This window comes from Pipistrellus hanaki (assembly GCF_964339955.1).
Source record: "Pipistrellus hanaki genome assembly, chromosome: 2".
In the NCBI taxonomy this organism is placed as follows: Eukaryota; Metazoa; Chordata; class Mammalia; order Chiroptera; family Vespertilionidae; genus Pipistrellus; species Pipistrellus hanaki.
In genome coordinates, this window is record NC_140504.1 from 55,734,438 (window position 1) to 55,749,513 (window position 15,076).

The following is a 15,076-nucleotide window of genomic DNA, read 5'->3' on the forward strand; positions in this document are numbered from 1 at the left end:
ACCCAAAGCCCTTTTACAGAAAGTTAATCATAAGCAGATGCATTTTCAGCAATTTAGAATATAACAAAATTTGCTTAAAATTAAGATATATTAGGCACTTAAATCTTTTTATATTAAAAAATGTCTTAGATGCACTAGTATTGCATAAATGGACCCCCAGACATTAGCTAGGGAGTCTAGTAAATTTTCTTGCATTATTTTGGAGGAGTGGGGTGAGCAAGGAAGAGTATCAAAACTAAGGGAAGATAGATCGCTTCCGGAGGGGGATGTGGTAAGCCGTGTATTGCTGTGCTTCAACTCCCTCTTGGTCTGCATCTTGGCCCTCACTACTACAGTGAGCTTCCTCAAAAGTTTCCCGCCACCCAGGTCGGCTGAGGGGCTCTGGCAGCAGCAGCCCGATACCGATACCGATACCGATACCGATACCCGGGTGGTGCTGAACGGGAAGGGCCTGGGTACAGGCACTCTTTACGTCGCTGAGAGCTGCCTGTCTTGGTTAGATGGCTCTGGATTGGGATTCTCACTGGAATACCCCACCATTAGTTTGCATGCAGTGTCCAGGGCCCTAAATGCCTATCGGTGAGAGCATTTATATGTTAGGGTGAATGCCAAATTTGAAGAAGAATCAAAAGAATCTGTTACTGATGAAGAAGAGGAAGAAGTGATGATGATGTTGAACCTATTGCTGAGTTTAGATTTGTGCCTAGTGATAAATCAGCATTGGAGGCAATGTTCATTGCAATGTGTGAATGCCAGGCTTTGCATCCAGATCCTGAGGATGAAGATTTAGATTATTGTGATGGAGAAGAATATGATGTGGAAGCACATGAACAAGGGCAGGGGACATCCCTACATTTTACAACTATGAAAAAGGGTTATCCCACTTAACAGCTGAAGGCCAGGCCACATCAGAGAGATCAGAAGGAATGCTTTCTCCAGTGTAACATGGCTGGAATCTGGACAGAAGATTCAGTAAGAGATTGTGAAGATGGGATGGAGGTAGATATTATACCCACAGTTGCTGGACAGTTTGAGGATGCAGATGCTGATCACTGAAAATGATTTTATGTTGCTTTGGGATTCTGCTAATAACTGTAGGAGAGAACTTGGTGCCTTTTCCTCTGTGGAGGGGGTGTTGATGAAAATATTTTTCCTTCTCCAAAACTTCCTGAACCAGTTCTTTCTTGAGACAGACTGTATGAGACAAGTTGTCACCAGGAGAAGAAACTATGACTTTTATTAAGCGAGGTGAATTTACTTAACCAAGAGAGTATTTGTAGTTTATCTTTCATCCCTAAACTTTCTGTATCTAGGTACCTTCTGAGTAGGCCTATAATTCCTGCCTTCAGTGTATGTACCTTCAGTAACCTAGCGGGGGTAAGTGGTGGAAATGGGCACTTAGGTGTTGGTAGACGGGATGGAAAAGAGGCTGAGTCTAAGATAGACCCCTTTAGGGCCTAAGGATACCGTTACCCTTAAAAGAAGGACATAGATTTCAAATGAATCTGGCCTCTGCTCATTCTCCACAGGGGTAAGGATTACTATTGGGACCAGATTAATCATGCAGGCATCTCTAGGGAGCCTTTTTGGAAACATCCCAGCCACATATACTAACACAACTGCTTCTGACTAGCTTTTGCTTTGCTCCTTTCACCATGTTTTCCAGTCTGTTCTATTATAGCTTCTTAGGTTATGTTATATCCTTTAATTTCTAGTCTCTTCATTCAGTTTCTGTAGCAGAATACATGAAATTGGAATGAAGTCCTGAAAGTACTCCACATGATAATTGTTTTGACTTTGTAATGCTTAACAAATAAGTCTAGGTTTTCTATGTTAAAACAAAACAAAACGAACACTAAGGGAAGATAAATATTATTAGAATAAAAAATACTAAAAGGAAAAAGAGATGATCTGAAGAATGTATAGTAAGCCACTCTTGACATCCTGGCTACTCTGCCTATCCTAAATCTGTCCACTCCATCTCCATTGCTACTGATCCTCTTCAATCCATAAACATTTTTCACCTGAATCAAAAGCAATAGTTTCTTAATTGATTTTGCCCCACTATAATATTCTCACCACAGAGAAATCAGTGTGAACATTTTAAAATACAAATAGAACCATGGCACTCTTTGCCGGAACATTTCTCTTTTTTAAACTTTTATTGATTTCAGAGAGGAAGAATGAAGGAGAGAGAGAGATGGAAACATCAATGATGAGAGAGAATCATTGATTGGCTGCCTCCTGCATACCTCCTACTGGGGATCGAGTCTGCATCCTGGGCATGTGCCCTTGACTGGAATTGAACCCAGGACCCTTTAGTCCGCAGGCTGACGCTCTATCCAATGAGCCAAACCGACGAGGGCCTGAACACTTCTATGACTTCCCATTAGGGGAGAAAATGAGGATTAACAAAAAGCAAACAACAATAAAGGGAAAGACAAATTGATGGTCACAAAAGAATCATGGGGATATACAGTAGAGTACAGGGAATATAGTCAATAATATTATAACAATTATGTACAGTTCCATGGGATCCTTGAAATATCCGGGGACCACTGTGTTGTAAAGTATATGATTATCTAACCACTATATTTTACATCTGAAACTACTACAAACTAATATTAAAGGTAATATTAGAGCACCAACAATGACAAGATCTGGGGGCAGAGATTCAGGTGAGAAATGATTATGGATTGAAAAGAGGGTCAGTAGCAGTGGAAATGGAGTGGACAGATTTGGGATACATTTTAAAGAAAAAAGAATCACAAAGGTTCTTTGGCAGGAAAATATATGCCCGGTGTGTTTGAAATCAGCAAAAAGGCTGAAATGAGCTGGTGCTTTTTTGTCATTTAGCTTTCAGCCCAAATGTGATCTTCTCAGAGTTATTCTCCTCAACCACCAACTTAAGTTGGCTCTGTATCTCCCTTCCCATTCACTATATTTTTTAATATTTTTTTCAAGTACAGTTTACCTTTAATATTATTTTGTACTGGTTTCAGGTGTACGATATAGTAGTTAGATAATCATATACTTTACAAAGTGCTCTCCAAATATTTCAAGGATCCACTGGGGCTGTACACAGTTATTACAATACTAGAGGCCTGGTGCACGAAATTTGTGCATGGGAGTGGGGGTTCCTCAGTCCGGCCTGCACCCTTTCCAATCTGAGACCCCTCAGAGGATGTCTGACTGCTGGTTTGGGCCCGATCCTGTAGTCGGACATCCCTCTCTGAATCTGATACTGCTGGCTCCTAACCACTCACCTGCTTGCCTGCCTGATCGCCCCTAATCACTCTGCCTGACTGCCTGGTTACCCCTAACTGCCCACCCCTGCTGGTCTCGTCGCCCTAAGTGCCCTCCCCTGCCGGCCTGGTCTCCCCTAACTGTCCTACCCTGCTGGACTGATTGCCCCTAACCATCTCTGCCTTGGCCCCCGCCACCATGGCTTTTTCTGAAAGGATGTATGGAAGGACATCCGGAACGTGTCCAATCTAATTAGCACATTACCCCTTTATTAGTATGGATTATTGACTATATTCCCTGAGCTCTGCTTTACATCACTATGATTATTTTGTGACTACCAATTTGTACTTTTTTGTTGTTGTTTATCCTCATCTGAGGATATTTTTTCCATTGATTTTTAGAGAGAGTGTATGGGAGGGCAGGGAGAAGAGAGAAAAATATCAATGTGAAAGAGAGACATTGATTGGTTGCCTCCTGCATGTGCCCCAACAGGAGCTGAAGATGGAACCTGTAATCTGGGTAGTGCCTTTAACTGGGAATTGAATCTCGACCCTTTGGTGAGCGGACATTCTAACCACTGGGCAACACTGGTCCGGGCCAGTTTGTACTTATCTCTTCACTTTTTTTATCCATCTCCCAACCCCGCTGCCATCAGTCATCATTTGTCACTGTTTTATTTCTTACCAGCATTTATAACTATTGAAATGATTTTGCTTCTTAGCTTGTTTATTGTCATTGCCCTTCCCCCTTAAACAAATTCATTAAATATATAGGTTTAGCTGCTGTATCATGCTGACTAAAACAAAATAGAACCTTAATTCTCTAATAATAAAAATTAGGTAGGTGACATAAGGCCAGTATGACAATCCTCTGTTTCTTTTGTTCTGCCACCCCCAACATGCTTCTTCTAAACATGATCCAAGATAGCTGTTCCAACTCCTGTCATCGAATCTGGCCACCAGGAAGGAGGAAAGGAAAAAGACACAGCTTCTTTCTTTAAGAGCACAGCCGGAAAGAAGTACACATCATTTTCTATCACATCCCTTAGCCACAAGTGTTTGTTTTTTTTTTTTCAAGGAAGACTGGGAAATGAACCTTTAGTTAGCTAAGAGTCAGTGCCCAGTTAAATTCTCTGATAGCATAAGAGACACCTAGTAATCTGCTATCCTCTTGCCCTTTCATATCACAGTAAAAAGTAGGATCCAGGAAAGCAGGAACCTTATCTGTCAATCTTCAGCACTATCCTCAGTTTCAAGAAGAGTACTTATACTTAGCACATTTGTGGGTGCCCAGCACATATTGAAGGAATTAATTAAGAAATTGAACTTTTCCTTCTGGAAGGAGAACTGTGGAAACCTACAGACTTTGACTATCAAAATGAAAATATATCCCAATTCTGTTTGTTGCTACTGACTTTTCATTTTGTTTTTTATTACAGTGATGTTTACAGACTTAGAACTAGAAGGAATCATGTATAGCATCTAGGTGATTCTATCATTTTATAGGAAGAAGAAATCAAATGTAAGACATATTTTCATTAGTAAATCAAAGTAAGAAAAAAAACTAATGAATGTAATTGATGTATCATTGAGTAGGGAGTTTAGGTTAGTAGATGCCCAATTAGATCAACATAAGTTCTTAGATCAAAAGAGACCAACAACGGTAACCCCAAAAGATAGGTAATTGTGATTAATTAAATTTGACACTCATAAATATGGCATTGTAGGTAAGTTATTCTTGCCATAATTCTGCAGGTTATCACTTGTTAACTCAAAACTGTAATCTTTTCCTTTTGATACAATAAACTTTCAAGAAAGGAAAGGAATACATTCCAGATAGTTTAAAAGAGTGTTTGAAAAGTTAAAGCAACTTGGCATAGAAAGAGAAGTAGAAGATAGGTAATCTCTTCTTGCTCTCTCAAATTCCTGTGGTCTGTAAGTGTAAGATGATGTAAAGGAGATCTTTTGAGGAGGCAAACCTCTTCATATAATAGTTCCATGGATACAGATACTTCTTTCTGATGAAGTTATTTATTTCTCTTATAGAATTTTCATCTCATTGATTACCACTTGGCAGCATTCATCACAGTGATGCTTGCAAGGAGGCTGGTATGGGCCCTCATCTCAGAGGTAACAGTTCATTCACTATATTCTATCACTTATAGCTAGAGTTGGTTACAAGAATGGGTTCAGGTTGAAAACATGAAATGTCCAAATGTAATTTAAATATAATTATAAATTTATTTTACTCCCATGTGAATTGTGTTGATTCTTTTTAACAAAAGGTTTTTCTATAATATATTTAAATTTCAAGTGTGATGTAACTCAAAAGAATTGTTAGAAATATAGTAGGAGCTAATTTCTAACTTCCGAATTCTTCAGTACAATATAGTCTTTCTAATTTTAATAGTTACAGTAAAATTGGATGAATTTTAGATAACTATTGATATGAAGTTTTATGTAAATAAACAGTTGTATCTAAAACCTTATTTCAAGTAACATTCACTTGAAATTATGTCTATGCTATTTGTAGAGTTGCCAGCAAGAGGCATTTGTTTCAGTTAATTAAAATTTGGAATTTAAAAATAACATCCAAATTGGCATAAGAATAATCTTGAAGAGTAGAATCTAAGTTTAGTGATCAGTGGAGGAAAGAATTGGGACATTATTAATGTGATCTTATTAAAAATTAAAAGTTGTTAATAGAATTGGCCATTGTTACAATTTTTTATGTATTTGTAAACCCCAGTGGGGGGGGAAGGGGATAAATGTGTTTTCTTAAGATTTTTGTTATTTTGTGCCCTGTAAATGATTACCAAAAAAAAAAAAAAAAAAAGTTAAAGAGGTTAATAATTTTAATCTTGTTCATAATTCAGTTCATAATTCAGTGTGAAATTTTGAATGAATAGTTACTGTAATCACAGATAACCAAGGTAACTTTTTCTTCTAAAGCATACCTGGGAAGTTTTTGTGTGTAAGCGCTAATTTTCAGGAACCTTATTTCTACAAACACAGAGTAATTGCAGATATTAAATCACGTGAAATTCATTTAAAGTTGACTGAAAAAATTGGTAGTAGGATCATCTGTTTTTCACAATGGCAAAGGCTCTTTATAACCTTTTCTCCCAGGTTCTTTATTTAGGTTTGTAAACCCTTCATAACTGGGAATCTACCTTGGAACTACAAAAATTATAATTTGATGTACTCTGAAATACTCTATTTTTTTCTTTTGATAATGGTTTCACAGTAGTTTTAACAGCTTTTGCATAAACTTAGCTGGAGAGTGTATTAGCTGCCAAAGAGCCTGTAATTCTCACTGAGAAAAAAATATTTAAGCTAATTTTAAACAGATTTCTAGTCAAAGATTTAAATCTGTAGCTTGGTATCCATTAGAAAGGGAATATTAAGTAATTATGATATATCAGCATAATGGAATAAATAGCATGCAGCCATTAAAATTATGAAAATGTCTTCACTTACTGACCTGTAAGATACTAAGTAAAAAAAAGCACAGTATATTAGACAGGAGAAGAAACAAAATATATTGCCTTACCGATGTATAAATTATCTCTAGAAGGACATACAAACTAATAATGACCTGCCTACTTGGTGACTGAGAGATAGGACCAATAGGAGGAAACTTCACTACAAATACTGTTAAATGCTTTGTATTTTGAGCAATGTGAATTGAATATTTTACCTAATCAGAAGATAAAGAGCTATATACTGATTCTTTTTCTAAAATACTTAAATTTGATGGATAATACCCATCTTAAATCATCTTTCCTTCCTTCTATTAAAATGTGTTTGCCTTTTGTTTTGCTTATATCACAGAAAGGACCCCTACTCTGAGAAAGACCAATCATTTTTAAGGAGAGGCTGGAGGTAATTAATTCAGAAAGCTAAACACTGTTCTGGGAGGAATACCTCCTACTAGATAGACTGTTCATTCACCTCCACGCCCCCCTACTTCTCTACTTGCTTCACAAGACCAGAGTTATTTACTGTTCTTTCACCAACCAGAGCAACTCTCTTTTTAAAAAATAGTTTTTCTACATAGAAGAATAGTAGATTTTACTTAAAAAAAACAACAAAAAACCCCACTAAAATATTAAACAGAACATTTAAAACTATTACAATGCCATTATTAAGAGAACCACAGTCTGATATATTTCCTATATAGGGGGACATTATCTGTGTATTGTGGGGCTACTTGGGACATTATCTGTATATAGTTTTAAATTCTGTATTTCTAACTTAAAAAGTGTAAGGAATATTTTTTTACTTCTTACCTGACTAATTCTTGCTTATTTTTTACATCTCAGCTGAAATGTCACTTCCTCAGGTAGCCATCCCTAGGTTCGGGTCTCCTGTTATTTGTTCTCCACAGCAGCCTACTCTTTTCCTATAGCACTACTTGTCACAACTATAAAAATAATTACTTCTTAAGATTTAATATGTGTAAATGTGAGTTTAATATGTGTCTTTTTTGGTTGATCAGCCTCATGCAGACAGAGGTCTTGGTTACCAGTATGTCCCAGGACCTGTTGTAGTATATATCTGAAATAGACAAAAATTGTATCTGAGCTCTGCTGTTCTGGTGACATTGGGCAGAGCAGCCTTTTTACTTATAATTGTAAACTTTTGAGAAAGGAAGCAATGGAGTAATTCCAATGGCTTAAATATCTTCCCTAGGCTTTGAAACATGGGGTACATTGGCATGAGATCAGGGGAGTTGCATACAGCTCTTTACCCTGCTCTGGCTGAGAACAGCTGGAGACTTTCTCACAGTTTGAGGTGTGCACAATTCATTATGGTATTAATTCAACTGTTTCTTTGCATTTGTAAGGAATTATGTAAATAGTATATATTGCATATGTATTATATATGCTGTGTAGTATGTTTGGTAAAATAAGAAATGGGTATATATTAGAAATCTGAAAAGATCCTTATCCCCTTCCTTATGTTATTGAATCCTGATAATTTTCCCCCCATTTCTGGGTTTTGATACTGCTGTTTTAAAAGTTATAGGAATCGACCGTTTTCTCCTGCAGTTTGCTCATTCTCTTCTTGTTCACTTTGAAAGAAAATGGCATTGCAGAGTTTCATGTTTAGACTAATATGTTTCTTACTATAGTTAATCAGTTTTAAAGATTTGGGATTAAAGAAAAATATTTGAACAGCGGTGATATAAAGTGATTATGCCTTATTTCCATGTTTATAAAAGCCAGAAAAGAAACTTTATATAGGAATTTGTCAAAGAAGATATGATTATTTTTTGAAGCCTCAGTAATTTATTAAACATTAATTTAGGAAATAGAATGGGGGAAGGAGTCAAAGAAAAATAGAACTTACTGTTGAGGTCATTATAATCTAGTCTAGAGTCAGAGAACTTAATATCTTTATGTACATAGAAGTCCTTTGGAGGGTTGTTAAAATACAAGTTCCTTGACTTGTGGTTTTGGTCCTTCTATCTGATGAGGAAAGTCAGTAGGAATTAGCATGTTCAGTAAGCAGCCCAAGTCATTCTGATGAATATAGTTCATGGACCATACTTTGGGAAACCCCAAAGTAAACAAATTAGATGATAATATAAGAACTTAAAGGTCTCTATGAGGCACTATGGGAATATAAGGAGGAAACAGCTAACTGCCTGGAGATGTCTTAATCTTTAGAAATGAGGAAGATCGATGGAGTGGGACAGTTCATTCTCTCTCTCTCTCTCTCTCTCTTACAGTTTAACTTGCACTAAATCTACCAAGTCCTTTTTTGAGTCGCATTGTTTTTGTATAAGATGATTTATGAAGTGTTCTTTTTGATGCTTCCAAACTTGTAGGCCACTAAGGCGGGTGCAGCATCTATGATTCACTACATGGTTCTGATATCAGCTCGCTTGGTGCTGCTCACTTTGTGTGGATGGGTGCTTTGTTGGACGCTCGTCAATCTCTTCCGAAGCCATTCAGTCCTCAATCTCCTTTTCCTTGGCTACCCGTGAGTACTCCAGTTTTCCCATTTTATTAGTAAGTTTTTTAAGAAATTATTTGGGCCATACAAATAATAGTATATAAAGGGAGTATAAAAGAGAGAAAAATGAAATTCTTCAAATTGTAAAAATCAGTGATTAGGGTGACCTTATAATTTATTTTCTAAACTGGGGTACAAATAGATATAAATCAGGACTGCCCCAGGAAGCCTGCAAAGTATAGCTAGCTCTCTGACCAATAGAGAATATGTTTCAATTTCTTCTGTTCACCAAATAAAGGCCCCTGGTACTGGCTATATTGGCATAAGTGGTGACTAATGTGAGTTGAAAAAACTGACTAAACCAGATTTACCATTTTGGTCAAATTACTGTGAACTTGGGGTTCTTGTTACAGATGTATGCCACATTGAAGCCCTATAAAGGTATATACTTTTTTGACCAACATTTTATTATAAAACAAAATGTCAGCATATGCATATCAATAACTAGGTTTGATATTTGGTTATAGTCTTTTTTTAAAAGCAGAATTCATATTCAATAAAATTCACAAATCTTATGTACATTTACAAGTTTTAATAAATACCTGTGTAACTCACATTACTATCCCAATATAGAACATCATTACTTCAAAGGTTCCTTTATTCCCCCTTCCAATCACCCCCTACCTCCTGGTTCTCAGAGGCATCCACTGTTTAGATCTTTTTCTACTATAGATTAGTTTGCCTGTTCTGAATTTTATATAAAAGGAATCATATAGTATGTACACTTTTGTGTAAGATATCTTTTACTTAACGTATTGTTTTTCAGATTTATCCATGTGACTTAATATGTTAGTAATATTTCATTGTGTGAGCATACCATAGTTTATTTTCCTATTTTTGGATGCCTGGGTTGTTTCCAGTCTGGGGCTCTTATTAAAAATAAAACTGTTGCCCTAACTGGTTTGGCTTAGTGGATAGAGCATCGGCCTGCAGACTGAAAGGCCCCAGGTTCAATTCCAGGCTAGGGCATGTACCTTGGTTGTGGGCACATCCCCAGTAGGGGGTGTGTAGGAGGCAGCTGATGGATTTTCGCTCTCATTGATGTTTCTAACTCTCTATTCCTCTCCCTTCCTCTCTGTAAAAAAAAAAAAAAGAAAAATCAATAAAATATATTTAAAAAAATAAAATAAAACTGTTATGCTTATTCTTATACAAGTCTTTTTTTAAAAAAAAAAAAGATTATTTTTATTCTCTTGGGAGGAATTTCTAGGTGTGGTATTGCTATGCCATAGGGTAAGATTATATTAAGTTTTATAAGAATCTACCAGACCTTTTTCCAAAAAAGTTGTATCATTTTATCCTCCTATCATTTTTTAAAATATTTTTATTGATTTTTTACAGAAAGGAAGAGAGAGGGATAGAGAGTTAGAAACATTAATGAGAGAGAATCATCGGTCAGCTGCCTCTTGCACACCCCCTACTGGGGATGTGCCCGCAACCAAGGTACATGCCCTTGACTGGAATTGAACCCGTGACCCTTCAGTCTGCAGGCTGACGCTTTATCCACTGAGCCAAATCAGTTTCGGCCCTCCTATCATTTTTTTTTTTTTAAATATGTTTTTATTGATTTTTTACAGAGAGGAAGGGAGAGAGAGAGAGAGCTAGAAACGTCGATGAGAAACATTAACCAGCTGCCTCTTGCACACCCCCTACTGGAGGAATTTCTAGGTGTGGTATTGCTATGCCATAGGGTAAGATTATATTAAGTTTTATAAGAATCTACCAGACCTTTTTCCAAAGAAGTTGTATCATTTTATCCTCCTATCAATTTTTTTAAAATATATTTTATTGATTTTTTACAGAAAGGAAAGAGAGGGATAGAGAGTTAGAAACATCAATGAGAGAGAATCATTGGTCAGCTGCCTCTTGCACACCCCCTACTGGGGACGTGCCCGCAACCAATGTACATGCCCTTGACCTGAATCAAACCTGGGACCTTTCAGTCCGCAAACCGATGCTCCACCACTGAGCCAAACCGGTTTCGGCCCTCCTATCAATTTTTAATTTGATTGCTCCTCATTTTTGCCAACATGGATGTTTTCTGTTTTTAAAATTTTTGCCTTTATGATGGGTGTGTAATGGTATCTTATTATACTTATTATACTACATTGCATAATATAGCTAATACTTTCTTCACTGGATGTTAGTAGATAGCAAGCATTTATTGAGGACTTTTTATATGCTAAATGCTAGGTTAGGTGCTTATAAACATCACCTCATGAAAACAGCACAGTAACTCAGGAGGTAATGTAGTAAGTCTGTTGTTACAGATTCAAAATATCACTAGCTTAAAAGGTTAGAAATGGGTACCTCTCTCCTGTACAGTATGTATGTAAGTGATGTTGGATAGCTGTGGTAGCTCCGTGGTGTCTAAGGCTCCTGCTATCTTTAGTAAGTCAGGTGTGTCTCAACTAAAAATTCTGTTGCTGTAAAGAACGGGAGAATAGTAGCTGTTGGCAGACAATTCCATCTACTTTGCCAAAGGTAAAGACAGGTTAAGAGAATTAAAATCTTACCCCTGGTCAGACATTTAGTGAGAAAGTCTCAGGTCTTTTTTATTCCACAGCCCTTGTTAACCATTACATTCACTGTATTCGGTAGTTCAAAGTGTCATTCCTAGAACAGCAACATCAGCATCTCCTGGAAGTTTGCTAGAAATAGAAATTCTCAGAATCTACCCCAAATCTACTGAAACAAACTCTGCAAAGTAGGGCCAAGCGGTTTGCCTTTTAACATGACCTCCAGATTATTCTGACGCTTGTTCAAGTTTGAGAATCATTGCATTATACCACTTATGGGTCTTAAGTGTAAGCATGAATTTATATATGTACTTACATAGTATAAAATCAAGGCATATTCAGATTGTGTTGGCAAGGATGGCAAGAAGGGGCTTTGTATTGATTGTACTATGGGTAAGTCTAATTATATTGTGTAAACAATTATAAATCTGTTGTTTCTATATGTCTAGATTAACTTTTTAGGTGCTTTGAGTTGAAAACAGATAATTATTGTATTTACCAACAATAACTGGTTGAATCGGTTAGAAGGTTAACTATATCTGATTTGAAAGGCTAATTATGGGTATATCAAGGAATATTTTGTTCAAATTTAAGAGGATTACCATTATCAAAATGGCTAGCAAACCTTTTCATTTCAATGTAGGTATATAAAGAAGATCCCTTTTTCTTAAAAAAAAAAAAAAAAAATATATATATATATATATATATATATATATATATAAATAAAATTTATTTATTTATTTTACAGAGAAGAAGGGAGAGGGATAGAGTTAGAAACATCAACGAGAGAGAAACATTAATCATCTGCCTCCTGTACACCCTCTACTGGGGATATGCCTGCATCCAAGGTACTGCCCTTGACCAGACTCAAACCTGGGACCTTTCAGTCCACAGGCTGACTGCGACTCTCTATCCACTGAACCAAACCTGTTAGGGCAAAACTGCCTTATTCTTGAAAGCTCTCCACAACCCTGTAAAACAGGGTTGTAATTTAAACAGATTTTAGGTTAAAATATATTTACCTTCTTTATTTTTCAAAAGTTTTATCTAACTTCAGTTTAAAAATTAAGTATGAAAAATTTAAAATACTAGACAGTGGCAATAACTACAATTTTATTATTCATTTATAGGTTAAAAAAGAAAGGAGTTGTTTTCTGCTTCTAAAAAATGTAATTCTCAAATCGCTTCTCAGTTTATGATGTTAGTCCAAAGACTAACAGTTTTAGTGCGTACATTTATTTTGAATCTTGTTCCTGTTCTTCATAATCTCTGCTATTACATTCTAAACTCCCATCTAGCCTTCTGATAACCCATTTTTCCCTCCTCTACTCCATTTTTCATTGTAGCTAGAATGATTTTCAAAATGGAAGTTGAATCATTTTATTAACCCTCTTTAAAAGTTCTTTAGTGAATCATTTCCTTTATCTTACAGAGTGCTTCATGGTCTAAGCCTTTGATGCTAAATTTCTACTTTTTTTCTACCCTGTATCAGTTGTTTGTTGCCACATAATGCTGTAACAAACCACAAGACCAAGATAGCATGCTGCAATATGTATTTATTCTGCATGTGCTGGGGTCAGCTGAAAGTCAGAAGGCTTTCCAGATCTTAGCTGGGTTTAGTCACATGTAGGATTGACTGGCTGTCTGTTTAGGTAATTAGGATAACTCAGCTCTGAGGCAGAGAACCTGATTGTCCCTGATCACTGGTCAGACCTAGGGACTCTATCTGTGCATGAATTTTGTGCACTGGGCCTCTAGTTATTTAATAAGGACTTAATGGAAGTATTTTAAAAAAATTTAAGGAACCAAAGTTTGGGGTAACTATAAGAAGTTATGAGAAATATTCAGTTATTTAACCAAGTAATTCTGCTTGTAGAAATCTATCATATTTTTGGAATTTTAAAAATTATTTTATCAAAAATTATTTTATCAAATAGTTACTGAGTGCCTAGTATGATTTAGCCACAACTCTAGGCATCAAGGATACAGCAGTGGATTAAGCAGACTAAAATCTCTGGCTCATGGAGTTTACATTTTAGTGAAGGAAAGATAGACCAAGGGAAAAAGACACCACATAATAAACATGTAAAATATATGAAGTGGAAGTTCTGTGGAGAAAAATAACCTGGCAAGGGGAATTAGGAGTGCCTGTGGGAGTGGGTGAGTGACGTAGTGGAGAGGAGGGGCACTCCTGACTAGGAAAGAAAACTTATGTGAAGGGCATGCCATTCGAAAATTACCAGATGTACACAAAGATCTGTGTAGGAAAGTGCTTATCTCATTGATATTTATGGTAGTGGAATATAAGAAACAGCCTAGGTTTCCAGAGAGAAATGGGTAAGTTATAGAACAACTATATGAAAATACTATAGTATCTTTAAACATTGTTACAGAAAAGTACTTAATAACAGAAAATGCTCAATACACCCAAAGTTAAAACAGCAGGATATAAAACAGTTTATACTGTATGATGCTAAACATAGAAAAAGTATATAAAGTCTATGCACCTAATTATAAAAATGATTATTTTTTAGGTGATTAATATTTTGTCATTCTGATTTTCTGTAGTTTCATCTACAATAAATATACATGCTTTTGTGGGAAGAAATGAGTTAAAGAGCTTTCCAAATAATGAATTTTTCATCAGCAAAATCACCGATATAATATGTTCACTCTGGTGGATCATGACTGTTTTACTAACATAGTTATGAGATCTATGTGAGGTGGCATCTGTGGTCTCATTTTCATGTTCACCTTTTTCTGCAGGTTTGGTGTTTATGTTCCTCTCTGCTGTTTCCACCAAGATAGTAGAGCTCATCTTCTTCTCACAGACTATAACTACGTGGTTCAGCACCAGGCAGTAGAGGAAAGTGCCTCAACTGTGGGTGGCTTGGCCAAATCCAAAGACTTCCTCTCCTTATTGCTGGAGTCTCTCAAAGAACAATTTAATAATGCCACACCCATCCCCACCCACAGCTGCCCTTTATCTCCAGACCTCATTCGCAATGAAGTAGAATGTCTGAAAGCAGATTTCAACCACAGAATCAAGGAAGTTCTCTTCAACTCCCTCTTCAGTGCCTATTATGTTGCATTTCTCCCCTTGTGTTTTGTGAAGGTAAGTGGTTCCTTGCTTATACGTGCTCCTCGATTTGTGTGTGAATGACATAAACTGGGTATTTCTTATTTAATCCCCCTTTTCTCTGTCTCCCCCTTGGCAGCCTGGATGGTGGAGTTCGGCTGCATCTGGAGTGCACTAATACCGCTCCTGGTTGGCGGATAGGTATTTCC

At 36.5% G+C, this 15,076-nt stretch overlaps 2 protein-coding genes and 1 pseudogene across 4 annotated transcripts in view; 2 read left to right on the forward strand and 1 right to left on the reverse strand.

Annotated features, from left to right (window-relative positions):
• Positions 1-15,076, reverse strand: part of ADPRH (ADP-ribosylarginine hydrolase) — a 433,494-nt gene that overhangs the window by 213,236 nt on the left and 205,182 nt on the right. The gene's annotated exons all lie outside the window — the stretch shown is intronic.
• The window catches only part of TMEM39A (transmembrane protein 39A), a 35,134-nt gene that overhangs the window by 13,904 nt on the left and 6,154 nt on the right, over positions 1-15,076 (forward strand). For both annotated transcript variants that reach the window (XM_084871669.1, XM_084871668.1), the window contains exons 4-6: positions 5,292-5,375; positions 9,082-9,236; positions 14,555-14,903. In XM_084871669.1, coding sequence (XP_084727795.1) covers positions 5,292-5,375; positions 9,082-9,236; positions 14,555-14,903 — 588 coding nt within the window. The remainder of the gene's footprint in view (positions 1-5,291; positions 5,376-9,081; positions 9,237-14,554; positions 14,904-15,076) is intronic.
• On the forward strand, positions 149-1,564 carry LOC311617371 (methylosome subunit pICln-like; annotated as a pseudogene). The gene has a single exon. The product of its transcript is annotated as a methylosome subunit pICln-like (transcript).